Raw genomic sequence first — 27,043 nt, forward strand, 5'->3', positions numbered from 1 at the left:
TTACAATCAATTTATTGCACGAGTTTAACTACATTTATTTAATCTAACCAGCTCTGTGTACAATAACGTGATGTTACTTTGAATTGTAGCTGCCGTGCGTCACCTTGTGGCTAAAAGCGGATTTGCAACATGAACTGACAAAAATACTGCGCTTCAGTATATGTGTATTTTAAATGCAGTTGGAACTGTACATAAAGTAGTTTTCTAAAAATATATATAAAAATGCCAAATTGCATTTAAGATATTAAATAAAACAACTATGACAGGCGTTTCAATCAAAGGAAATTCCATCCAGCAATATCTAGTCAATAGCAATTATAATCTCTGTTGAGGATTTCACAATTTTTATTTATTTATTGAATTTATTATCTTGGGAAATAGGAAAAGTACATAAAAGGTGGAAAAAGTGTTTGTAGCGGTATACTTTGAGTGCCTACTGTTGTTCCTGCCTTGGCCACCAAGAGGCAGTATAATATAAACACATAGCGGAAGAACACAGCTGCAGCTTTTTTCTCCCTCCTTTTTTAATTAGACTGACAGCTGCAGCTGGCTAATATGAGTTTTACGTTGTGTGCCGGTAAGCTAGCAAACTTTTCGGACGAAGGTATCTTGTTTGCTTAAATCCATAACATATAATTTCCTTTCATTCATATTTAATTTTACTTTCAACCTCAACAGGGAAGAGGATGAAACAATTTGAAGCAAACAAGTGGCCAAGTGTTGAGTCACTCCACTGTGGTTCCTGGGACTTGAATTTCTGTAAGTGTTAAATATTATCACTGTACATTTAAAACTATTAATGGTTAAAATATGCTGTCAGAATTTTTTTTTTTATCTTGAGTCACTCCAGCTGACCACTGCAGGTGCACAGATGTTTATCCCAAAAGTAAACTAAAAACATATGAGACGTTTCACTTTCTGCTCCATCAGATTCCAAACCAGTTCTCACATTCCAAATACTTCAAATGTTGCTTTGTATGTACACAAGAATCAATCTTTGCTGCGGATTTGCTTTTGTCTCTAAGCTGCTTAGCTGGGTTCGAGTTTAACCTCAAGTTGTGTGGGCCGAGCTATCCGACCTAATGTCACCTTTGAAAGTTGAGAAGCTCTTGTGTGTTATTCTCATTAACATGCTAGAATAGAATTCTTGTTTATTTGCACAACAAGCACATTCAATTGTGAGTAAACCATTTAATAATAAAAATAAATGGGTCCAAATAACCCTAGAAGATGAGCTGAGGAAAACTTCCATGGATTGTCCATCATGATCTCAATCCATCTTTGCTTTCTTCATCTTGTGGCATTTATTAAAGCTGACCTTCCCTCCATAATGTTGTGACTCATTGCCACTCGTCGGGAGTCCTCGCATCCCCTCTCGTCTGTTGCCACCCACGCGTCTCCCGGCCCCCTGTCGACAAAGAACCGACGACGGCCCGCCTCCGTCTCATTATTTATGCAAGAGCCATATGTTGCTCGAAAACAGCTAATGTCTGCAAATGTGTCAGCTGATGAACCCGCTCGTTCTCTCCATGTACACAAGTGTGTAAGGAAACAACAATGGGGGCGTCCATCGCACACATTGTTGGCACTTGGGCTCGTCGTCATGGTTACGGGGCATTTGGCTGGTGCTGATGAGATGACCTCTGATTGACCCAGTGTGTGCCTTCGTGTAGGATGATGATGTCATCGTTTGTGGAGAAATGAACCAGATCTCACCTAGAGTTGAGATGGATATCAAAACGCCTTAAGATGGATTCAAATAACCTTATGTGAGGATGGTGTGAGGAGCTTCGTCAATATGCCACTAGAGGGCGACATCTCAACAAGTACAAGGTAAAGTACACTTTTTTTTTTAAGTCATTTCCTGTGTTTTGAAGTTTAAAAAAGTATTTAAAGGCCTCATTTTATCCATGTTCCTATTTTTGCTCTCTTGTTATTTGCAAACTGTCTTATTGTTTTGCAAGTTTTATGACAACAAATGTATGAGTTATTTAGTAAAACCTTTGCATTTTAGAAAAACATTGAATTGAAAACTGACAAAATGACTGGAAAATGTCAGTCTACCCCCCCCCCCCTCTTTTGTTGTCTCCAGCAGAATTGCATAATTAATCATCTGTGCGTGAGAGTTTTTATTCTTCTTCATTTCCATGATGATTTTCATGGGATTCTGATGAGGGCACCAAAAGGGCAACTAAAACATTCTCCCTCTACAAACACAATGTTAACTTTTGATTTGATTGTTGTTGTGTTAGTGTCCACAACATTCACCCACATCTTTTCCTGCATCTCATTAAGTGTTCAATGAGGCCGTGTCGTGACAAAGTGAAAGATGCGGATGCTCGTTTGCCGCAAAGATAACATCTGTGAAGACGATTTATAAAACAAATGTCCCGAAAAAAAACAGGCGGCGGGAATGTTGTTGCATTGTTTACAGACTGTGTTTGCGTGTGTGTGCTTGTGTGTTTGAAAAGGAGGTGGACAAACAGCAATTTAGTCCCGCCGGGCGTAAACCAGAAGATACATTTGTTTGGTTATCCCACACACGCATTTAGAACCAGCTGACTGCAGCATCAGGGGAATAAAATCAAATAGGACTCATTTAGTTTCAATTCTGGCACTCTTATTAGAATCTGTTCACGGTCCCTGTTTGGGATTTGACCTGTCAATCAAAACAGAGCGATATCATCTTTGTGTAGGAATAATTTTAGCAAAATGAATATCCAACCTGGCTGTAAATTGTGCCCCCTGGAGTTATCATTGGCTAACGGTTTGAGACGCCATGTCGTACCGTATTTCTTTTTAAAAACGACAAACAAGATGGCGTCAATGTCGAGGAATAAGCAGATTGACCCGTCCTACAAATAGAAGAAATAAAGATTTTGAAAGATTGTCGGCAGTGATTGCTGCATGTTTTGGCAACAGAGACTCTCCACACTTCGCTTTTGAAATCAGACTGTTGACCAATCATGAAAACGGTGTGACGGTTCAGTCGTGTTGGACGAGCCTTAGAAAAATTTAATGAATTAAATAATACCCGCGATATATTTTGGATCGTGGTGACATTTAATCAAAGACCCCTAATTGATAGCCGAGTACTTTTCAGACATGTCGGCGCTCCCCGCTGAGTTGTGTTCAAACGCGAGGTGAAAAAGCAAGCGTGTCATACGTCTCGCTGTCCTGTCAGGGTGTCATGGTGCGCTCGAAATAGCTCATTCCTCTGTGTCGCCTCTCACTCTTTCCTCCCACACCGCTCAGCTCGCGGATGCAGTCCTCCCGCCTGAGCGGCCCACACTGTTGTTGAATGACGGTTTTGTCTTCGGATGACACATGACAACCCCCCCTCCCTCTCTGTTTTTTGTCTTTATTCTGTCATCCTGTATCTTTTTACACAACAAAGAATGGTAAACAGTACAAGTGGTAGTTTGTGAGACTGTGTAGACACACACACACACCACCAAGTCACTAAAACATCCGCAATAAATCATTTAGCGCCCCTTGGGTTTTGAGAAAACGATGACATCATCAGGATGGCAAATGTACACATTTTTCTGTCGAGTGAATAATGCCCCGGTTGATATTTGCAACACTGTTGCCATGGGAAACCTGGAACAGTTATGATTTTAAATCACTCCCCACATTTATTTACCAAGATAAATATTTTCTTTCATCATTTCAAAACGAAAACGCTGGCGTGAAAAGCGACTTTGTCCTTGAAACTGCTCAGTTTTGTTTGACGCTGTCATTATGGATCTTCCAAGATCACGCTGGTTTACTTCGTGTTGATATACATTCATATTTTGACGGTGGCGGCGGACACGAGAGAGGATGCGTTGGCCACGAGCGAACAAAAGACAGCCGCAGTATGAGCTCATCCGTGAAATAGGTGAGCTCATATTTTGTGCCTGCTGTTAAATAGAACGTCTGACAACCGTGGCTCGGTAGAAACTTGGTCCTGGATGGCACGTATTTTATCCATACTGAAGACTTGATAGATAGTTTGGTCGAACTAATGAGTAGTGTATTGATACACGGAGAGAAACGGGTAAACGACTTTGCACTTGGAGCTGAGATAACAATCACGCTTGTCAGAGAGCTGTACACGGATTTCTCTCGCTCCTACACACTGAGTCATCCGTCCTCTCTCGGCTACATCTTTTCATCTTTTTTTTTTTTTTTTGCTCTCGCTTTCTTTGCCTGTGTATAGCAGATTTGAAGAGAGGCTCCTGGCTCAGACAGACAAGCTGTGACCCCCACGCAGACTAATGCAACCCTTGGCGGCATTTAAAAAAAATAATACTAAATGTGTGTGAAACAAAAGCGTAGGGTTCGTTTGGCCCGCTGATGCTCGGGGAACAAAGCTGGTTGCGGTCATCGTTTTTTAAAGCAAGGAAAAAAATAGGCGTGGTTCGATTAGTTCTGCCTCTTGAAATCCAGGCACCTATAAAAAATGCACCCCGATTGCCGAGGCACTTTTATCACAGGTGAAATCGCTTTTCACACTTGACCGGCTGCCAAAATGTGAAAATCGCTCGCACGGCGCTTTAATCGTAAAAGACAATACAGGGTCAGTGTGTTTGTGGGTCTGCATTGAGCCCAACACAATGGTGCCAGCGTGTACTGTCACAGTCTCACGTCAGTGAACTACTTACAATATGGCGCCTCTTCCCCTCCCAATGTTTGTTGCTTCTTTGGTAAAAAAAAAAAACCCAAGCCGCATGGTTCTGAGCTTGGTTGCAGTTGTTGTACTTTTTGACTCCTCTAGATGGCGCTCTGTTCAACATTGCGCTGAAAGTACAATGACTCGTGTAAAGTGCTTTCTGGAGGACTCAAAAATACAACTGGTTCATGAAGCAAATTTGAAGCTTCATTTAGGACGTTTCCACCGGTTAGCTATCTTGAACACTTGTTGGTGAGAGGGAATATTTGTTGTTCTTTGATTGTCGATTTGGAGCCGAACTGTTTCCTGTCAACATTTTACAATGCTATTGTCCCGCTAGCCGTTTAGCCCAACGCTATCTTATCATCAGCAGTCTCCGATGTAGTGTATGCTGATGTGTGTTGGCTTGTCTGCTCCCTGGAGGTTGCGGGGAGTGAATTCACTTCACAGGAATGCACAGCTGAGTCGAGCTGTTGTTCCACCAAAACACCTTTTGTAACGGTTTTCGGTAATAGCTCGCTTACCGTCGCGCAAGGCTGCCGCTTGCCGTGTCAGATTGAGCCACCTGCTGCGAGCCGTGCACCAAAATAGTTTTTAAATGTACCTTCTGTATTATTATTCTTTCTAACTTTAAATTGGGTCATTATGTATTAGAATGAATAATTATTGCTTTTTGTCTGAGCTTGTGAAGTCCTCACAATAATCTTATTATTAATACCTCTGATATTGTTCGTGTTATCTTTCCGGAGGTGTTCCTAATGTCGTGGCCAGCGAACGCTTCCTCACAAGAACATCTCCCATCATGTCCTCCTGGCATGAGAACACTTCGCTCTCAGCCGCCTACACTCGTTTCCAGAAATAGGCGAATATTCCGCGGGAAGCATGACGGACACGGCGGAGGAGCCGTGCACCTTGACAAGGCAGTAAACCGCCACCGTAAAATCGTATCATGTCGATTGAGAACACATGTGGCACCCTGAAAAATCTGCCGAAAAATGCACGTCCCCTTTTAAAAGAATGCATCCGCGTCAATCACGATTAATGTCGATTCACCTCCGTATGAATTTTGATTCCGATATTCCAGGAAGGAGATGTCGTGATAAGAAAGCCCAAGAGCACATTTACCCACATTGTTTACCTAATGATGCTGGTGTGCTAAAATACCCACAGAGGGACAGAAGTGCGGATAGCGCCAATTAAAGGGTGGCGTCGTCATAGCGACGGGTCGAGCAGGCCAAGTCTGAAGTTTCGCCGCCTGTCCTTTTTCTTCTGGTGCTGTTTTTGTTACCTTAACTGCAGCAATTGCAACCAAAGCAGCTTCGGCGAATTTTCTTCTTTTCTTTCTCTCGGGCAGCTGTGCCCTTGTCAGACACAAGTGGCTGGTGGGGGGGGGGGGATTGGCCCCCCCACGTCCTTACTCTTTCACCATATTTTTTTTTTACAAAATGGCCGTAAGTCATCGTTCGTACAGAGAGCTAGAAAGAGGAAGTGTGATTCTTTTTGATTCCCCTGACCTTCCTTTTTTTTTTTTCAGTCTGATGCAAGTCTTGGCAGGTCAGACGTGTAAAGTGAAGCAATTAGTTGGCTTGTGTCAGCGATTTTTCTTTTTTTTGGGGGGGGTGAAACTGAATGTGCTTCTTCTGTTGCCTCGACTCGGGCATCATTTTGTTGTCTGTACTGAATGTACTGTTGTGAAAGGCTGGATTATTGCTACACTTGTGTGTGTGTGTGTATATGTATATGTGTGTGTGTGTGTATATATAGTACACGTAGACAAGTACAGGCTGGTAGGCAGACGCCAGATCAACCGAGTAGGAGGAGGAAGACTGGCTGACAAGTTAACACAGAGGTTGCATATTGCTGTTACGCAACCGCAGACGCGAAGGTGGCAACTCGATAACGTAGGTGGGCTCCTTATGTGACGTGAGTGTGTGTGTGTGTGAGTGTCCTGTGGGGATTTATCTTTGCCCAGCAGGCACCATATGGTCCAAAGTGTAGACTTCCTCAAAACAACACACACACACACACACACATGCGCAACTGCAAAAACTAAGCGTATCAACAACACGTATGAAGAGAAGAACCATAGATAGCGAAATAGAGTCAAACTTTGAATATTTTCATGAAAATGTCATACAGGAACAGAAAAAAAAAAAGTAACTCTTGACAGGTACTTTGAGAAAAGATGCCCCTTGAACAGCAGGCCCGGGGGGTTAGTGGGGGGGTCCACTAAGCCCCTCAAGGTCCATATGGCCAAGAGGCATTCAACACCCAACCTAGACAATTTTGACTAAAGTAAAGTTGGTTGAACACTACAGAAATGCCAGATTTATTTTTTTTTGTATCAGGATCAGTTTCATGATCACAAACAACCAAAAACAAATAATTTGAAAATGCAACCCACCGCTACGTTGTATTTTTGTAGTCACACTTATTTTCCACAAATTGTGTAACATTTGGCGACGAAGACGGATCAGCACTTTGCACCCCTGGTAGGAATATTTTATTCAAGACTATCAGCCATTGGAATCGCTCGATGAACCATTAATGTAAACGTCAAAGTAAAAAAATGAATAGCAATTTGTTTTCTTGCGCTCCACGTGCTTTCGTAACATTCAAATCGGTTGCTCTCCTCCATCTTTAGTTTCTGTCTCCCTGCCTCATTGATATGCTCAGATATTGCTTTTCAACCCCCCCCCCCCCCCCCTCCCTCCTTGCCCTAATTGGCGCACAAGTCATTACAGTTGACATTTCACACATTAAATATCAATCAGCTGGGCTCTAATCACACTTGCAAAAGGGAAACAAATCTCACGGGAGGCATTTGGCGGCTTCGAAATCTGATTTAGTCAACATTTGTCCTTCTGTCAAACGAATACGGAGCACCAACCGAAAAGGCTAACACGCTCGTCTGCTGAGATGAGAGATGAGGAGAGCTACTCGCGCTGTAGCTAAATGGGGGCAAAGCAGATGAAACGGCGAGTCTGCCTGGGGCCAACGCAGCTCCAAAACGTATTTATGAACGGGATAAAAAAATATTATGATGGACTATTAGTTGAATCGGGGAATGATGACATCATCTTGAAAAACAATGAAGCCAAAGTTACGCCAACACTTAAGATTAAAATAAATATTGCTAAATGGAATTTTCTTTATAATCATACAAATGTATTATTTTTAATATAACATACATTTAATCTTTTGGGTAATTTTCACTATAGTTGAAAATGTTCAATGTATAATTTGCATCTTAAATTGATTTTAAAAAATGAATATTAATGAAATATAAACAATAGTTGAACAATTTCAATATTTTCGAAAACGTTTCAACATATTTTTTACATTTAGTTTTTTTATCTGCATAGTTAGCAAAATACATTTGTAGTCATATTTAACATGAAAAATACTTTTAGAATATCCTTAAAAATATTTTTGGAAAATACTCATTTTAAGAAATAGTTTATTTTCTTTTATTCTTAGGCGTACACATTGACTGAAATCCAAGAAAGAGGTTCCAATAGCTAACTATCAATGAAGAAAAATGTGAGTGTTAAAAGTCCTAGTCAGGGCACCGGAATTGTGGATCCACCCATCCTTCCTGTCAGCACCGCGCTCGTCACTTGATACCATCGACGCTATTCAGTGTCATGTCACATGTGACAATTATCTCGGAGTGCTTCTTTCGCACGTCCTCACAATTAAGTCATTCACCAAACAACGTGGCCACTGTTATTGCAAAACTCTCTCTCGTGCTTTCTTAATATAATATTTATACGTATGATGGACACACACACTTTCACTGCACCCCAATTGTAAACATTCTTCGAAACACTTGGGCCCAGCAGCTGCTTTATGAAAACAAAAATGAGGGTGCACCCAAAATTTGCTGTGTGGCCCAGCGGCGCTAATGTGGGTCACGAGGCCGCAGATTCTCAATGTCACACGAGACTTCCTCTTCCATTGCTCCACGCAGGATATGAACAATTTCCTGCGGGATTTGCCGCTGCAAAATTCCCATAAACGTCAACAACGGGGCATTTTTAAAGATGAGGTCATAAAAGACGACTATGCCAACAAATAAATCCAAGTATGATGGAAGTGTGGAAGAACTTGCACTTTTTCTTGATAGAGTAAGCAAAATTTCATTTTACTGTAGTAATAACATTTTGATCATGGGTGCAGTGAAAGCTTTTAAAAAGCTACAAGTTAAAAAAAATATATATATATTTTGGCCGTGATACTGGCCTATTGTAGCATCTCTGTCATTGCCATGGCAACGTTCTCTCACAGTCAGTGTTTGAGCAGCCAGGACACCTCTCGTGCTACATGTTATTGTTCCGAGTTGTGCCTGGGAGTAATAAAAGTCGTGGAGCAATAAAAACATAAAAAAAAAAAAGCATTCTTCCTTACTGTTGCTTTAACAGTAAAACAACAATGAAGCGGCCTGGCTCATAGCTTATACGTCAATGTTATGCTAATGCTGCTGCTGTAAAAGCTCCAACGGCTGATGTTATAGATTGCGGGGGGAAGTCAAATAATGTTTTACACAGAATCCCAAAAAAAACATTCTTCTCGTGTCTAAATTGAGAAAGAGGGAAACGTATTGTTTCTATAGCTATAGCTTTTTTTGTTTTTTCACTCCCACCTCATTTGCCTGCCGCTCAGGTTACAAAAGACACGTTGTATAAAATGTGCCAGAGGAACAAAATTTGATTATGAATCACAACTCCTGACTTGGCAGGGCGGGGGTGAGCGAAGGAAGAACAGCATGTGGAGATAAGCAAACACCTCAGCTGCAATATGACAGGCGAAGGAATGCAGGGAGGAAAGCAGGCGATGGAAGATGATGGAAAGAGAAGTCCGGGGGGGCCGGGTTGGAAGGTCAGGGATGTCGCGGCACGTTAGTCACAATGCGGGACGGGGTTGCTGTGGTGACAGCACGGTACGGATGAGGTGGTGGGAAGCGCTCACATGACTCAGGCCCCGGAGGAGGCTCCTCCGATTCCTCTTGTACTTGATGATGATGGGGGGGTGGGGAAAGCAGGAAGAGTCGGGGTCAAATGCGGGATTTTTCTCAGCAAATACGATCCATGATTATGCTACAAACGTTTGCATTGCAAATCTTTTTCCGATAAAATCAATGGAAAGGTCAATCCATTCTAACCTCCCTTCAGGAAAAAAACAAAAAAATATATTGGTCAACAAGGAAAATAAAATGTATTAATACATATAAAAAATATATAATATAAATTCATATAATAAAAATGTGTAACAACTAAAATTAAATCATATATAATTAAACAGTATGTCCATCCTTATTAATTCATTGAAGCTCCTTTGGTGTGCTTAAATTGGCCACTATGGGCAGTATAGTACTGTCATGCAGAGACAAAGAAGAGTTTCAAAACTACAATGAGTGACCCAGTAAGTCGGGATAAATGTTTTAAGTGCAGTAAACTCCCCTCCAAGTTTGCCTTCACGCTATTTTCACGGTTAATAACAGTTTTGGGTGTAATTCCACTGTCAAACACTAGATGGTGTAACATTAGGTCGGCAAGAAGTGGAGTACCCCACCCGACCCCATGTATAAATAGCATATTTAAAATAAACTGAAGTCAACCAAAGAAACAAACAAATAGATTGATTACTCAAGACCAAACCATCCTAGACACGAGGATGCTATTCTTCTGTCGTCTGGTCCTAACCATCATGGTGGAGCCAGAGGTCCGGGGAGTGCGTCTATCATTATATTCCAGATGAGAAACTCCCAGTAGCTATCACGCGACATAGGCCCTTATGCGGTTTCGGCCTAGAATCATGCGCAATTACCCGAAAAGCAGAGACTCATCCTTCCTTTCTCTAAATGCATGTGTGCACTTAAAATGGTTACGTACGGCCTCGGATTGCGCGTGCGTCGCTACTAAATAAAACGACAAGGAAATGTTCCAAACCATAAGTCCCGTGGCAGCGAATGAAACCACACCCAAACCGCAGCAACTCTGTCAGTCGCTCTGAAAGCAAAGTTGAGTAAAGACCTTAAGACCCTAAACACTCTTAGGATGCTTTGACACCAAACGGTCTTCAGTAAATTTATTTTTTTTACCCTGTGATTCATTTGGACAGGTGGGAACACGGCAAACAAACTGATAGGGACTAACCCGACCGGTCTTTCAGAAAGACGTGGTTGGTCACGGCGTGGTTCCAAAGGCAATCGAGCGCACTCCTTTTTACCCCAAACATCTTTGAAACCTGTTTGGATTCTGTCATGTAGCTAGCAGGACGAAGAAAGGTATTCTTGATAAGATCTAATCATGCTCCAAAATCGTCATGGTGACGTGAACGAAATCGATACGTCTTTTTAGCGTACCGTGTCGGTTGGCTATTTTCTGGTTTACGGTTTTCTGGTGGCTTTTCCAGATAGTTCTAATCATGAAAATGTCAACAATGGCTAGTCCATAGCCAAACATTCCTCTTTGTGTATTTTACAATAAGAAAAGTGTGCGATTTTTAGTATGCGGAAACAAACCGAAAAACGGACACTGCCGAAAAACTGATTTCAGACCCGTGTGAGCGAACTACTAGTGTGAAACTACGTTTTCCCGGCAATTATGTCGTCACCGCATTATGCCTAATCGGTCATTGTCGAAAACGTGGTAGCCGTGTCACCAAACAAAAGCTACTAATCCACACGGGGATGTTACAAGTAACCGGACCAGTCCAACCGGATCCTTTGGCCTACTTTCTTTTTCGGTGTTCTGTAATTCCAAAATGGGCATAGGTGCATTTGAGCTGTCTGGATCCATCTTGCGACACATCGGGGATGATGAAGTACTTTGTTGCTTAAGTCTTTGCAATTCTTTGCGTAGTATCGCCCAATAACTGAATTCACAAATGTGCAAAATTAGCTAGTCACATCCATAGAACCTCCCGGCTAAAAACATGTCCAGACATGACAGCGTGCGGAATGTTGGGAATGGGAGGAATTCAGGGGCATTCCCATTCGAGCTCCACAGGGAGAAACGCCGCTCCCCGACTCGCGGGGGAAACGGAGCGACCGTCGGCTCAAACAGACCGACCCTTGTCAGGTCGAACAAGTCTCGGCTTCTTTGCGGGAAGTAGCGCAGCAGAAATTCTGAATAGGGGAAAAAGACAAACAGGAAGTGGTTCTTTCCACACTTTGCTATGGCGAAGCACGCAAACGACGGTTGGGGATATTTAAAAGGACGGCAAGAACCCTTCTGGTGAAAAGATTTACTTAGTCCGGAAGTTAAACAATTGTGAGACGGATCAAAATTGTTGTCGTCGGGAAAAAAAAATTTTAAATTCTGCCTGACCTCACTTAAGACCTCAGCAAATCACACGGGACTTACACAAATCTCCTGAGACCTTAGCAAATCTTCTGAGACTTCGACTCTGTGAGCATCTGAAGGATTAACTGCACTTTTCTGGGAAAATATATTGAAAAAGTCAAAATGTCTGAGTTGAAAAAAAAATCATGCCTCAAAATCTTTTTTTAAACCGTAGTAGTAAGTAGTATCTACTATTGTCAGCCTCTCAACAACAACATACTATTATACTTGCCATTTTTGGTTACATTTTTAATCTTAAAAGTGTACCCCGTTTTATTCGCTGCTCGCAATGCACTTGCACTAACATCGCTGACCACGATGGCCAGGCTAAATCAACTCATGTTGTCACTTTAGATTTAACGCAGATGCTGCACAGGCGTTTTTTTCTTTTGGGCTTAATTATCGGCGTTGGGTAACTCGATGAAGGGAGGCTAATACAGTTAGGAGGAATGCCAAAGAGCTACAGCCAGTGGAGAAAAGAAAACCGCAAGCTTGTACACAACACAGCCTCCGAAATAGCACTCTGACGCTCGGGGAGCAGATGCAGCCTGTAATTCAGTGAGGAGTCTATATAGTGATTAAGTCTGGTGTTTAAAAAAAAAATGTTTCAACGAGCCACTCATCACGGCAACACCAGCAGAAAAGCCTGATTTATCTTTTAGGAGATCAATAAGCAGTTTTAATGCATAGCCTAGTGTGTGTGTGGTCAAAATGGCCGCCGCCCTCGAGGTCATACCTCAGCCCAAACCCCCGTAACCATGGCAACCACATCATGTGACCACATTGAAAAAAAAAAATGCCACTCCTTGCGATACCTAAGTCTAGGAAATATGAGGTTGAAATTAGGAAGTGAAACCCTCAAGCAGAAAGAAAAACCTGCCGTGCCACCGTGTTTCCGCCAAAGGGCAAATTCTTCAGCTATCAGATGTTTACGCCGCAGTCGTGGCTTGAAACGGTCAAAAGAAGGAAGAGATTGTTAACGTTCACACCATCTGGCTTAAAAGCAGCAATAAATGCTCTTATCAGTTTGAAGTTCAACAACTGCTGAGGTGTCAAAGTCAAAGTCAAAGTCAGCTTTAGAAACCGAAATTTCGTTCCCCCCCATCCCACGGTGACAAGACATGGCTCACAACAGACAAACAAGTAAACAAGTATAACAAAAGCGTGCTGAATAAACAATGAATAAATAACACAACGATAAATAAATAAATAAGAGGAGCAGAAAAAAAAGGAGCAAGTGCGCGTACAGCAGACATTCCCGAAAATAGCGCAACAGTGCCGCACGCTACGCAGAAGGGGGTAGCGAGTTCAGGGCCCTAACAGCCTGGAGAAAGAAGCTGTTGGCCAGTTTGGTGGTGCGGGAGCGCAGGCTCCTGTACCTCTTCCCAGAGGGCAAGAAGGTCAATTCACTATGCGCTGCAGGGCCTTCAAGATCTGTTCAGTGCAGTTACCACCCCAGACAGCGATGCAACTGGTGAGGACGCTCTCAATGGTGCCACGGTAGAATGTAGACAGGACTGCCTGAGGAGCACATGCACGCCTGAGCTTCCGCAGGCAGTACAGGCGGCGCTGAGCTTTCTTTGTTACTGTGTATGTCGTTTTTATCTTTTATTGCAACGCCGTTCTCACCTGATTCCACGATCAGCTCGAAGCCAAAAACGCTGACTCAGGAGTTTGGCGGGTAGACCACCACCCGCCGCTTCACATGACTGACATACTGACACGCACAGAAATACAGTCAATATGTGTAATTTGATACCTATGGTATGGATGTGAGGACGATTGCAAACGGCCTTACAAACCAAGAGGAACCTTCAGGGTTCATTTACGATATCAATCGTGAATGTTGGTTTTTATGTGGCGGAAAGTTTGATCGCAAGTGAGATTATTCTGTTGGTAGCTTTACTTCCTGTTGTGTTGCGCAAACAAGCTCGTCATTTTTATGTTGAGGGAGGAAGTATTGTGACATACCATGCTGGTTTTGCTTTTTGTGACACTTTTGTGAAAATTTAGGTTTTAGAAGATTGTCATTAATGATCTAGCCAAATTTTAATGGTTAAGACAAAAGCTTGCCCCTCCTCAAAAATAAGAATTGGTCATGATAAAAGCAGAACAGAAAAGGGAACAAAAGAAAGAACACAACCTGTTTTGTTTTTTTAAAAAATGCCATCTGTATTAAAAGTTCTTTTTTTAAAAACAGACCGGCCACAGTTAAAAGGCTGGTCCAAAATTCACTTTACAATCAGGATTAGATTTGTCAACACCATGTACATTATTATCATCATCATCATCACTTGTCCAACAAAAACAAAGATTGATTGAAGAGGTCTGCAAGTGGGTCGGGTGCCGTTGTCGTAATGGTTCCAGTACCTGTGCGTTTCAAGACTGGACGCGGCTCTAAACACCGGCAACTCAAAGGAGAAAACCAAAACAAAAAGACCCAAACGTACAGAAGAGCACCAGTCCTTGTACAGAACACCTCGAATGCCACGCCGAGGTGTGTTGGCACTAAACAGGAACAGTTGAAGTGTGTTGGGGAGGTGGGATCAAAAAAAAAATTCAAAAGGCACTGGACACGAGGCGGTGGTCCTCACGCCAAGTCCGTTAAGATCTCCTTGTAACCCCCGACAAGAAGAGAGTTGTTGCGTTATTCCACCACCAACTTGTTAGACTTTGGAACAAAAACACTCTGTACCCCGTCCAGGTTTGAGTGTGGTTATTAACAAAATATATTTTCAAAGTCTTTTCGAATGTTCATTGCGTCGTGCTTGAGGGAAAAATTTTGAGTTCCCTGATGGTCTAGAACTGGTTGGATCAGACCTCAACTGTGGACCACGCCGCAAAGATTCTCTGACCCAGCAGAATTCCTGAAGAGTGGATGGACCCCTCCCCTCCTCCTCCTCCTCGTCTTGTTCCCCCTGCAGCATTCCTCTTCATTTTTCCTCCGAGGCCAGGCTGAGACGCCAACAAGACACACTTGCTGCAACACACTGCCACAAAAAAACAAAAACAATGGTCACCAATCAAGCCAGGACCACAAACGAGTCCCAGGATGCGGGCCAATAAAGAAACCCAGGGAGAAGCTCTGAGAAAGTGAAAAGAGCCTACGCGGTCTCATGGCAGAGAACCAACCTCCGACTTCTTTAAAAGCTAATCAAATTCCAAGAACAACCCGTCTCTTCAGTTCTGTAATCGAGTCAGAAGCTTCCTCAATCCTATCAGTGTGAAAAACAAGAACAAAACAAACAAAAGAGCTGACTCAGTCTGGAAGGAGCTGGTTTCGGGACTACAAGGTCACAGGTTCATGACTAACTGGTCCAAAAAGTAACGAGGTCAGTAGGAGGTTCTGCCGCTAGTGTGCCACTAAACAAGCTTGTAAATGTTGCGTGACAAACTTTGTGTGAAAGCCTTCGTAGGTAAACTAAGCCTACACTTGGGTTCAATGGATTCCTCGGTTTTGGTTCCTACATTAGCGACATTCCAAATGTTTAAATTGCAACGTTCCATAATCCAATCTAATCTCATAATCACTTACACAATATTAAAGGCATAATTCCAATACATATTTTAGGCCATGAAAATGAAACGGCACACCGAAAGTGGCAGTGGTAACTGTACGTGCCTTTGTGTGCCGCGTGACATATTCTTATGCTACAATGTAAATTCATTGTGTTTTTCATACAAATATTTACTGTACTTATGATTTAACCATTATGTTATAAACTCCGTGATAATCTGCAGTCTTTTGCACTTTATTACAAATTTGGGTCATGTCGCTACCGTGGGAATGTAAATAGTGGAGCCTCATTAATTATAATTTCATATGTTAAATTAACAAGTATCATGCATTTAGTATTGAGCAGGCACAAAATTAACTTTTCTTACTCTTAGTTTTAATCTGATTGGCGTTAGCCTATTTTTTCATTGGCCAGTGGGGCAGCTAAGATTCAGCCTCTTGAACTTTACCTAGCAACAAGTGGCCACGTGACCAGGAAGAAAAAAACAACAATTCTGTTTAAGTAGCTACGAGCTAGTTCCATTATGTGAAGTTTTACAATGACATTTGCCTCTGTTGACTTCGTAAGACAACATGATGTTTACTGAGTAGTATGTTAACACATTAATTTATTAAATTATTTGAATGTTATGCTACAAACGGGCTTTCAAACGGATCCCACCAACATTTTGGTGGTTTCTGCCTAAGCCCCCCGCCCCACCCTTCCACCGACTTTTCTTTTGAATTTGCCAAGTTTTTTGAGCAAACAAAGGGTGATGATCGCAGCCTCAGACAAACTTATGGGGATGTGAAGTCTAGAAAGTCACAATTTTAAAAGACCACAGTAGGAACGACTCGACTCACCATTGCAAAAAAAGCGAGCAAGACGCCAAAGTTTCCTTTACAAGATGACACAGGATGAACAACACTGGTCGTCGCCATTCGGCGTGGACGCATAGTTCATCTGGCGGACTATCTCGGCGAAAAGCTCGTCCACCGAAGTCTTGTTCTTGGCCGAGGTCTCCATGAAGGGACAGTTCCATTCGTCCGCCAGCGCCTTGCCTTCGCCGGACGACACCTCCCGTTCCCCCTCCAGGTCCACTTTGTTGCCCACCAGGATCATGGGCACCCTTTCGTACCGTTTCACCCGAATGATCTGGTCCCGCATGGGCTTGATGTCCTGGAAGCTCTGCTGGTTGACCAGACTGTAGACCAGGATGAAGCCCTGGCCGTTTTTGATGTACAAGTCTCGCATGGAGGCGAACTGCTCGGTGCCTGCCGTGTCCAGGATCTCCAGGACGGACGGCGAAGAGTCCACCTCGATCTCCTTCCGGTAGAAATCCTCTATCGTAGGGTCGTACTTCTCGATGAAGGACCCCGTCACAAACTGGACAGTCAGTGCGGATTTGCCGACTCCTCCGGAGCCGAGGACCACCACTTTGTACTCCCTCATGGTTCCCCGAGAGAGCAGCCTCGCTTCCTCGCCGCCAGCAGTTGTATTCGGAGGGGAGGGGGCTTTCCAGTCGCTGGCTTACGGGGCGTGGCTGCCGAACTAGCGCCGCTCCCGGGTGTGTGTACGGTCGGGGGGGTAAGCTCGGTTGTTCCCGAGCCACTCTCAAGAATAATGTCGTGACATGTCGAGTCAGTGCTAACACCACCCGGCCTCGTTGTTGTACTTGCGCCCTTCGCTTCTTCACTGTTCGCTCAAGTAGGCGCACCGCGCTGGTTTCCCCCCCCTCACTTTGTTATAGTAAAGCGTACTCAACACGTCATCTACTTCCCGTTACGCGCTTTCAAAATAAAATCATACGTCTCAATTTATATTGGGCAACTGCAGGCATATTATTACATTTATATTACAGTTTCCCGTGTTGCGCTTGCTAATTTTCTCTAACATTAGACACGGGACCAAGCTTCCTGCCCACGCAAGCGTACGTCTGACGTCCCTCAAAGTGAACACTTTGCGTATTTTAAAGGTGCAGTAGACCCGAGACCTGCTGCTGCTGCCCCACCTTGGAGTTTCGACATCATCTCCTTGCTCACTACCTCTTGACTCACAGCATTCTTTTGTCCTGCGTGCTGTCGTGTGATGTACTTTACCAACTTTTGAGACTCAAAACAAGTGTTGGGAGATTTTCAAAACAACCCTCGGTGACTACTACAAGAGTCATCCTTGTGACTTTTAATTGTTAAAGTATCGAGGCAAAAAAAAAAAAATCCCCTCTTTTTTTTCCCCAAGATATAACCTCCATTATTAGGTCCCAAACTTTCAATATGCCGTAAGCCTCTTGTTCAACAAGCAGGGCCGGAGCTACGCCGTGGCAATGGCCTGGTCATTCTCTGGCCACCCCGCATCAACAGGACATTTCTGTCTCCTGCCATTTTCAAATGTATGCCATATTCTTAGATCATTTGATACCAGAATTGATTTAAGTTTACAAGACAAGGGTGTGCTGTGATTACTTTTTATAGGCCAAGTGTCTCATCCAACAAGTGCTTGACTGAAAAATTCTCACACACTGGCACAAAAATTCCATTGCCACCTCAGAGTCAAGTGACTCTTGTGACCGCAGCGTGTGACACAGCAGGCTTTGTTGTTGCCATCTAAAAAACTTTTGGCCGTATATGAAGCAACACGACCGTCGTCTTCGTTGCTTCCGCTCACTAAATTGCGCAATGATCGCTGTCAGATTCGTATCAGGTCCCTTTTTTTTTTCCCCCCCACAATCAACTGTGTGACGTTATTGCATGCTCGGGTTAGGTAAATGTTGTTGGGAAAGAGCTTCACGTGTTCCGGATCAGTTATGATTCAAAGCCCAGCTGCCGTGACTTCATCACCTCCGGAGGAGGCAGCTGGATCGATCGAGTTTTAATTTGTCCACAAATCAACAGTCGAGCACACACACACACACAGAAAATCACATGCGGAAACACACACAGTCATAAATACACACATCAGCCTGAATCACGAGCGTGAGTCACTGAGGCTCCATTTCCATACAAGCATAATCATTAACATTGACTTGGGTCAAACATGTGGATTGTCCCGAGGCTAATGAGATCTCCGGCACGAATCGTGTGGTGCTGTCAGGCGGAGGTGGCGCTTACTTTCACACCGCCTAATCGGGCCTTGGCTCTCTAACACCGCTGTGCTAAATGCTCAAAAAGTGAGTGATGGTCACTTCAAACTTTAAAGGGTCACTCATAAAGTCTGACTTGAAATTTCCTACACCAATCTCTGTAATATATATATTTTTTAAATACTTCAGCTCTCCCTCATTTCTCCTGCATGTGGTAATTGAAAAATGAAGTACACTGGCCCCTTGTGTTCAGAAGAACACAAGGAGATACATAAAAGATACAGCAGACGCTTTCTTTGAATCCTCACGCTCGGCCCCTGAGAGTGACGGCAGACTAATTAAAATGTCTGAAACAATTGAGCTAATTAATTAAGGGGATTAGTCGCATCCCTCGTCCCGCCGGTGGAGAGAGACCTTTCAAAGAATGTGTTTTAGGCATTGCCATTTCAATTGTAGTGTGTGCGTGTGTGTTGGGGCCAGGATATTATGTGCTGTTTATAGCTTTCCCCTATCCCGAATTAATTACTCCATTTTAGTTTGTGTTTGCTCTCAGCCTCCGAGGCAGTGCTAGTGTGTGTTTTTGATTTATGAATTATTCAGACGGTCATTTATCATTCCTGTAGAGGCACGCGGTGACATTTAAAATAAATTCACAGCCCCCCTCGCCTCACAATATCATCTTGTGATGTCTTTGTAGTTATAAATTGTAGTCAGAAGTATGTGTGACATTAAACAAAACATATTTCGATATATTTTGTATTTACATTGTAAAAGTTAGCTAACAAGCTGACTGACTGACTGACTAAACTGTTAACAGTCTGGCGGCAGCAATATGCAACCGGGCGTTGTGTCCAACAGGGGGCAGCAGACTGCCGTTCAACCCTACATGTGCGCTCAGATGGTGATTGGAATGTGTGTGAGAATTCATCGAGGATAGCACACACACACTTGCCAGATAAGAAGACACGGCATCTTTATTTGGGCCCCACAATGGCAGCTTTCATACTTTATGTGGCCCGGATTAATAAGCCATACAGACCACCACAGTGGCAGGGGTCAAAGGGTGAAATGTCATTGGTGCTACGAATCCTTCATGGTTGAAAATGTTCAATCTTTGTTGAATGTGATCAATCTATCTCTCTGCATCCATCCAAATTGCTGCTTTGAATTAAAATGGATGCAGACAATGTACAACGATCAATCTAAAATGAAAGGAATTCCTGGAGTCATCTGACAGAAAGAAGATAAACTGTGAAAGCAAATTGATTAACAAGGACAATACCACTTTGTCAAAGTCAACACAGTGAGCCATTTATAAGCTTTACCGACTCGTAGACAGAAAAATTCATTTATTGCAATTTATCATGTTGTCATATTGCAAACCGACTGACTGCTTTGAAGTAGAAGAGTTTTTAAGGGACTCTCGACCTGTTGTGTTGCATCATCTTGTTACTTAATCGTGACAAGTCACATCTCCGTGGTTGTAGTTGTTCAAACATTGGCATTGACTTGACCTTGAAAGTCGCATCTAAGATGTCAACAACGGTTTCCTCGCTCCCGCAAACCCGCGCCCCGATCCATATCTTCCATATTAGTGACTTGATGCGCACTGAGTAAGATGAGACAGCGGGCCGGTAGGCAGAGAAAAAAAAAAAGCGCTCGGTCACCGTCAAGGAGCAACAGCTAAGTTTAGCGGGGGAATCCAGGACGACTGGATCGGCTTTCACGAGCGGCAAAACGCTACAGTGTAAACAAACACATAAAAATGTAACAATCAAAGACGGAAAACGGAAGTCGATTGGGGCACGTTCAGGAAACTCTCCGAGTAGAAGTTCGTCTAAGTATAAGATTGATTCAAACCGAAATAGCTGATAGTCTCAAGCAAGGGTCCTTTAAGCACCTCCAATTTGAACTCAAATGCTGCATCGACACTTTTAGACACTCAATAAAAAAAGTCAGATATTCTTTAACTTCTGTGAGGAGCAAGATAAGGTGAGGACATACGCACACAAGCACATTATTATTTTTTTTTGTCGGAAGAATGTCAGAAACCTTTTATTTCACCTGCTAGGAACTCTTATCCTATTTAAAAAAAAAAATACGGATACCTAAAATGTCCACTTTAATATGCTATATATTTATAGAAGCAATGATGCATTAAAACAAGCAAAGCGGGAGCGTTCTTTTCTTTTTTTTCACCGCGTCCCTAATGTCTTCCTTCCCGGCTTTAAACACACCAAAACAAACAGCAAGAGCAGGAGATAAGAAAAACAACCGTGAAGCAAGTGTCAGCTTTCTCAGCACATGAGGTGTTATGAATCCACTTGTGAAAACACACAGAGTGGCCCGATAGATACTTTTGGGCGGATCATTCTTCTTCACAGGTCACTGCAAGAGAGCGTAGGCGGTAATATCGTCTAAAGGCGGCGGCAGCGTCTTCTGAGATCGTAAATTCCGACACGTGTTTACACACCACGACAATCGGCGTGCAGCAATTTTGACTCATGCTATTCTTAGACTTTGACACTGATTGTTATGATTGCGTTTAGCTGAAATTTAGATCTCAGAACTGCATGATCTAGCTTAGCTTAGATCCATGCTCAGCAAATTCATGGTCCCTTATCTCGTCGCCTCCCTTCTCATTTTTTTTTTTTTTTTTTTTTTGCATTTCACCTCAGCTGATCTCAAAGACTCACTTATCAAGCAGGCCGGCGGGTCAGTACATCTCGCTCTGACACCCACTTGACCGTCATGTCCCTCCGTTTGCCGTCGGCCCTTCATCTTTTCACCAGATTGGAAATTTATCTTCCATTTTTTTTTTTTTTTTATGCATAAATGCAAAAGGGAAACATGTCAAGTGTCAGTTATGACAGGTTGCATCGCTTGAGGTCGCGCTCAAAGCAAATGAAACCCCACCCCTCCGAAATATGCAATTTCATCCCTCACCTAAAACTTTGTTTGGTCCTTCCAGATTGAGCGAGTGTCTGCTCGAGAGCGTTGTAATGTGTGACTGACCTTTAAAAGTGATACATAGCGGCGCCGGGAAGTCAGTCCGGCAGTTAGGTCACCTGCATAATGGCGACATTAAAAAAAAAATCTAGTTGCCGGGCAGCGTTCACAAATTCATGCGGGACTACCCCCCCTCCCCATTGCACTGTCAACATGATGGACGTGTAAAGTCAAAAGCTCCCTCCTTCCCAACGTACAGAGACGTTCAACTCGCTGGGCTGACGCTGTGGAAAGTAACGGCCCAAGTGGGTATCTGGCCGGCTCGCGATAGCATCGTCGGGTGCTGCAGCCATATGCTCTTCATCATCCTGACACCCTTATTATGGACACGGTTACAATCTGGATGTTCACACTGAATGACAACATGATGGATGGGCTGCTTGCCCCCCCGCCGCCTCTAAGTACTTATGTGACTTTCTTTCATTTTTTAAAAGACCTGCTCCTAATGTTATTTACAATTGTACAATATTACAAAATCATTTAAAAGGGGACAAAAAGCATGATGAGCTGCAACGTGCCCAATTGGACAAAAAGGGGCGGAGACAGTAACATTTTGGTGGGATGACCATCGTGATAGTGAAAGTCAACTTGATATATTTTCTTTTTGTCTCTTTTGTCACTTCCATCCCATTGCTTGCTTACAGCCAATCACAGATCATTTATCACCGACGCCATTTTGAATTTTGCTACCCAATCTAAGACACCATATTTTAAACCAATTCACATTATATTGTATCCTATCATAGCTTTGTTGGATCATTATTATCCAACAAAACAAGAGAAGGCGATGAAAAATGTCATCAAATTGTTAAAAGTGACAAATGACATTCCGTTCCATTCATGTGAAGAAAAACACAACGCAGCCAATGACTCACACAGTCTGAGTCATTGGCTGTCAGTGAAGTGTGAGATATGCCAAGCTGGCAAACCTCTTCCACAGTAAAAAAAATAAAATAAAAGTCCGCCATTGTCGTTTACACGGGAACTCAATGTTATCGTATTGTGTAGCGGAGGGCGTAAATTTCATTGTGTAACAGGGAGTTGTGGCTTCCACCACAGGAAATGCAGGATTTTTTTTTGGTGGGTCTGTGTTTAGTTCCCACAGTACGTTTCCCCCGTTTTGGCCCGCTCACAAAAAGCAACTGTCGAGGCAAATGCTGCCACCCTGTTGTCATGGTAACAACAATAACAGGACCACGGCGCACTGATCCACCTGCGGTTTTATCGCAAAACTATCACCAATTTGTACTCAACAACAACCCCACAAAAAAAAAATCTCATTCAAAAATATCAAGAAAATCCAGCATGTTGCTCAAATCTGTTTTTGTGCAACAGTTTGATTGCAAATTTGGTCCTTCCTGTCTTGACTCAAAGGGCACCCACAAGCCAAGATATCAATCACCGAGATTTAAAGACGACTGTCAAACGCTTAACTTTTTGACCAAAAAAAAAAAAGCAACAAAACAGCCAGGACAAAGGCTTTCATCACCTTCAGGCGCCCGAGCGAAGAAGAAAATCGAAAGCTTGTTTTTATTCACATGCCAAGCAGGGAAATTAGTTCCCCTTCCTGGCCGACACAAAAGACGTGCTGCTCTTTTGTTTTATTCTTCCCCTCAGTCCTTTGCGTCTTCTCAGAAATTTTGAAAGCGAAAGTTCGTTGACGACCTTTGATCCGAGTAAGAAAAGAGGACAGCTTACACTTTCATTTCCTCCTACTGCAGCAAAGTGCAAAAAAATCCTCCGGCGTGGATCTCATCCATCGGTTCACAATCCACGAGGGTATTTTGTATTTACTTTTTTGTATTGGGTAAAGAAGACAAATGTCAGAGACTGAAAGTCGAGACTGTGGAAGTACAACACGGCCGTGCCCTAACGGTTAGCAAACCAGACACGCTAACAATGGAGGACATTGAGTGCCTCTCTTGTATTAACTTTTTAAAAGTTACATTTTATCCAAAGTTGTCCTTTCTCACAGTTATTAATCAACCAGTTGTTGATCACCGAGGTGCTCTAATGGAAAAGCAACAACTTCCAATTGGCCCATGCGGTATCACCAAGTGTCTCTCTTTTAAAACATTTATTATTCACGTTGCAATAAACAGTTAGTTTTAGTGACAGTATTTGCTACCAGACTCCACGTCCACATATTAAACGACATCCTGTACAGCGACGAGAACATTCATGACAATGTCCTATACACAAAATACTGTTGGCATTGATCTTCTTGTTTTCTTCTTGTCTGTGCAGGTTAACAAGATGGTGGCCACACGGCAAGCTGACAAAGCGGTCCGCAGTAGGGAGGGGGAGAACCCCCCCCTCGTTCAGTGTAGTGCATTTCAATCTCCATCTCGGTAAGTGTATTCACCGGACACTTCATTAGGAACAGAATCTAACGAGATCCAAAACACGTCTTCTAGCATAAATCAGTATGACAAAGCTCCTGTACTATCATTAGGTGTACCTAATGTTGTGTCCTTACAAGTCGGTTACAGCCACTGCCCACCCCCCCCCCCCCCCCCAAGCTGCTTAACGGCCCTCGATGGAGAACACGCTCAGTGACTGCTGAGTGCAGGTTCCGATCTTTTAAATCTCTTTTTACGCCTCGGCAAATTCAAGAGCAAAACCTTTTTTTTTTAGTCCAGAGTACAAGACCTTGGGATTGATGAAAAGGCCACAATATTAGGCACGGCGTGATGATTACAAGGAGGGTGATGCTTTTGATTGACGCGGCTGTTTGGACATCTCCAGCCATCCGTTTCCCGTAGCGCTTATTCTGTTCTTTATGCAGCTTGTTACAGAAAGTGCTACGACGAATCAAGGTCACGCAGATAAATACGATACGCATAAATACATATATGAATGGACGTCGACCGGGCGTGAGGGATCACAACAAAATGACGCATTTGTGTGTACCTAATATTGTGGCCGGTGTGACACATCACAAGCGTGTATCCACATAGGGGTCAAGATGACCCTTCCGGGTCGGTTTTGTTATCCAACACTGTTGGGTCACATCCGCCGCTCGCCGTTCTCCACGCACTCCGCCAGACTGTTAAGTGCCGTCTCCTCGCTTTTGGACTGCAGCGCGTTGTCGCCCTTCTTGGAGGGCTTCTTGGTGGCCCGCGACAGCTTCCTCCTGAACGTGTCGCCGGCCAGGAAGTAGAGGATGGGGTCCACGCAGCTATTGAGGCTGGCCAGACCGCGGGTCACCTGATAGGTGGCGTAGACGCGGTTGTTAAAGTCACACATGGCCGGGCTCTGGAAGTACAACCGGGCCCGCATGTTCAGGTTCTTCATGACGTGGAAAGGCAGGTAGGAGACGGCGAAGACGGCCAGGACGATGATGACCAGGTGGATGGATTTCTGCCGCAGGGGCGCGTTATTCATGTCGTTGCAGATCAGGGATTTGACGATCATGCCGTAGCAGGCGAAAATGATGATGAACGGGACGCAGAAGCCAAAGACGGTCAAGGTCATGCTGTAGATGAAGTAACCGGGCAGCTCATCCTCGGTGGTGGTGTCGTAGCAGGTGGTGGCGTTGCGTTTGGAGCCCGTCCGCGAGTAGTAGAGGATAGGCGAGATGGCCAGGACCACCACGGCCCACACCAGGGCGCTGGTGATGACGGCGTTTTTCTTCTTGAGCCGGCCCAGGGACTTGAGCGGGTGCACCACTCCAGTGTAGCGGTGCACGCTGATGCAGGTGAGGAACAGGATGCTGCCGTAGAGGTTGACGTGGAAGATGAAGCGCTGCAGCCGGCACAGCACGTCGCCGAAGATCCAGTCGGTTTTGTTGAAGTAGTAGAAGATGAGGAAGGGCAGCGAGAGCACGTAGCAGAAGTCGGCCAGCGCCAGGTTGAACATGTAGACGGAGATGCTGCTCCACGGGCGCATGTGGCACACAAACATCCAGATGGCCAGGCTGTTGCCCACCAAGCCCGTGATGAAGACCATGATGTAAACGGTGGGCAGGTAGTAGAACTGGAAGCCCGTCTTGGTGAGCGAGCATCCTCGCGACTGATTGTGCAGGTCGCTCACGTTCAGCAGGGAGCTCAGGTTCAGGTGGGAGGTCATGATGTCCGTCACGGGCAGGGGTTTGACCTTTGACTGGAGAAAATCAAAGCCAACATTAAGGAAGCAGACTATCTTGTTGGACAGTATTTCCTTGAAAATCAATTACTCGATTAATTTTTTTGATCAAAGGTTTTTTTTTTTTTTTGGTTCTGAACTTGCCTATCTGGAGCTAAACCTCCTTGGACTGTAGTCAGGAAGGCTAAATCAACAACTGCGTGCTGTGATTTTTCATGATCTCTTTAAAACACAATCAATGACCCCACACAATCAATCGTAATTTTAACAACATCGATTGATATGTTCATCTCGTCACAGGGGAAGGTGTAGCCACAGCTTAGCTTGTTTGGTTTGAGGTAATGATGCTGTGGGTACTGAGGTAATCATCGGTAGGGAACAAACACACACACACACACACACACACACACACACACACACACGGACTGACACAGTGGGCACTTTTCCAGCATCCAATATCTGGATATTGTTTAAGGACATATCATTCGGACCTGAAACCTTTTTGCTTGCGGTATGAACTCCATTATCACTTTGCCCCAAAAATAAATAAATAAATAAATAAATAACATTTTCACCATATATTTTAACTGGCTATGTATGAATTCAACATGAACGCATTGCAACATTTATCCGCGTGCATTTATTGCATTCACTTGCAGAAGTAGTTACACACCATCTTCACCTTTTGCGGAACAGGCACAAAAACATGCACTGGATCACACACACCCGGACGTAACGTACTCACCACTCGGTTCCACTTGTAGACCACATTCCTATTCCCACTTGGGAGATAATCACAAAGAGCAAGGCTGAGTCAGGTGTCTCCGCTCCGTCCGTTAAGGCGCTCAGAAAAGTTGCGTACTTTCGACCTTGCATGCACTGTTGCACTCAGGCTATGTGTGTGTGTTTGTGTGTATCTGTGTGTGTGTGTGGGAGACAGTTACATGCTGGCTACTTGTGCGAGGAAGCGGAAGGTGGCCAGCAGCAAGACGGCGGTGGTGGAAGGACACCGCAACAGAAAGAAGGAGACAGCTGCAGGAATTGGCATGAATGAGTTGCAGAGAGCGGGAGAGAGAGAGAACGAGAGAGAGAGCGGGAGGGGAGGTGCACAAGAGCCACAAAAAAAAAAAAACAAAAAAACACTCACATGTTTCCCAGACCGCCTCCTCCACCTCCTCCTCTGGTTACGGAACTCGAGCCTGTGAAATAAGCGAGAGATTATTGGATGATCCCTCATAATAATCAGATACGTGCAAATCATACTTAGTGGCCTACAATGTGTTTACAAAACAGACATTGGGGAAAAAAAGGTGATTAGCCGCAGTATGTAGAAGGTCACAACATTAGGTACAGCACAGGCGTCATG

The 27,043-nt window shown here is 43.8% G+C and overlaps 2 protein-coding genes and 1 long non-coding RNA gene across 5 annotated transcripts in view; 1 reads left to right on the forward strand and 2 right to left on the reverse strand.

Moving 5' to 3' along the window:
* The window catches only part of LOC148395662 (uncharacterized), a 52,138-nt gene that overhangs the window by 6,628 nt on the left and 18,467 nt on the right, over positions 1 to 27,043 (forward strand). Inside the window, exons 1-4 of one of the 3 annotated variants that reach the window (XR_015859586.1) lie at positions 517 to 604; positions 679 to 759; positions 1,674 to 1,833; positions 23,839 to 23,942. This is a non-coding gene — a long non-coding RNA (uncharacterized LOC148395662). Of the gene's footprint in view, positions 1 to 516; positions 605 to 678; positions 760 to 1,673; positions 1,834 to 23,838; positions 23,943 to 27,043 lie in introns of those variants that run through there. The other 2 variants (XR_015859587.1, XR_015859588.1) reach the window with 2 other exon arrangements.
* On the reverse strand, positions 14,153 to 17,225 carry LOC148395663 (ras-related protein Rap-2b). The gene is made up of 2 exons (XM_088381683.1): positions 16,367 to 17,225; positions 14,153 to 14,996 (listed from the first exon to the last, which is right to left on the reverse strand). The coding sequence occupies exon 1, from the start codon at positions 16,953 to 16,955 to the stop codon at positions 16,404 to 16,406; it is 552 nt and encodes a 183-aa protein (XP_088237809.1). The 5' UTR covers positions 16,956 to 17,225; the 3' UTR covers positions 14,153 to 14,996; positions 16,367 to 16,403.
* Positions 24,098 to 26,753, reverse strand: p2ry1 (purinergic receptor P2Y1). The gene is made up of 2 exons (XM_088381682.1): positions 26,423 to 26,753; positions 24,098 to 25,695 (listed from the first exon to the last, which is right to left on the reverse strand). Exon 2 carries the CDS (start codon positions 25,660 to 25,662, stop codon positions 24,601 to 24,603), a length of 1,062 nt encoding a protein of 353 aa, XP_088237808.1. The 5' UTR covers positions 25,663 to 25,695; positions 26,423 to 26,753; the 3' UTR covers positions 24,098 to 24,600.

Source organism: Syngnathus floridae, chromosome 7 (assembly GCF_059516105.1).
Source record: "Syngnathus floridae isolate MCC-2025c chromosome 7, RoL_Sflo_1.0, whole genome shotgun sequence".
NCBI classification, from domain to species: domain Eukaryota; kingdom Metazoa; phylum Chordata; class Actinopteri; order Syngnathiformes; family Syngnathidae; genus Syngnathus; species Syngnathus floridae.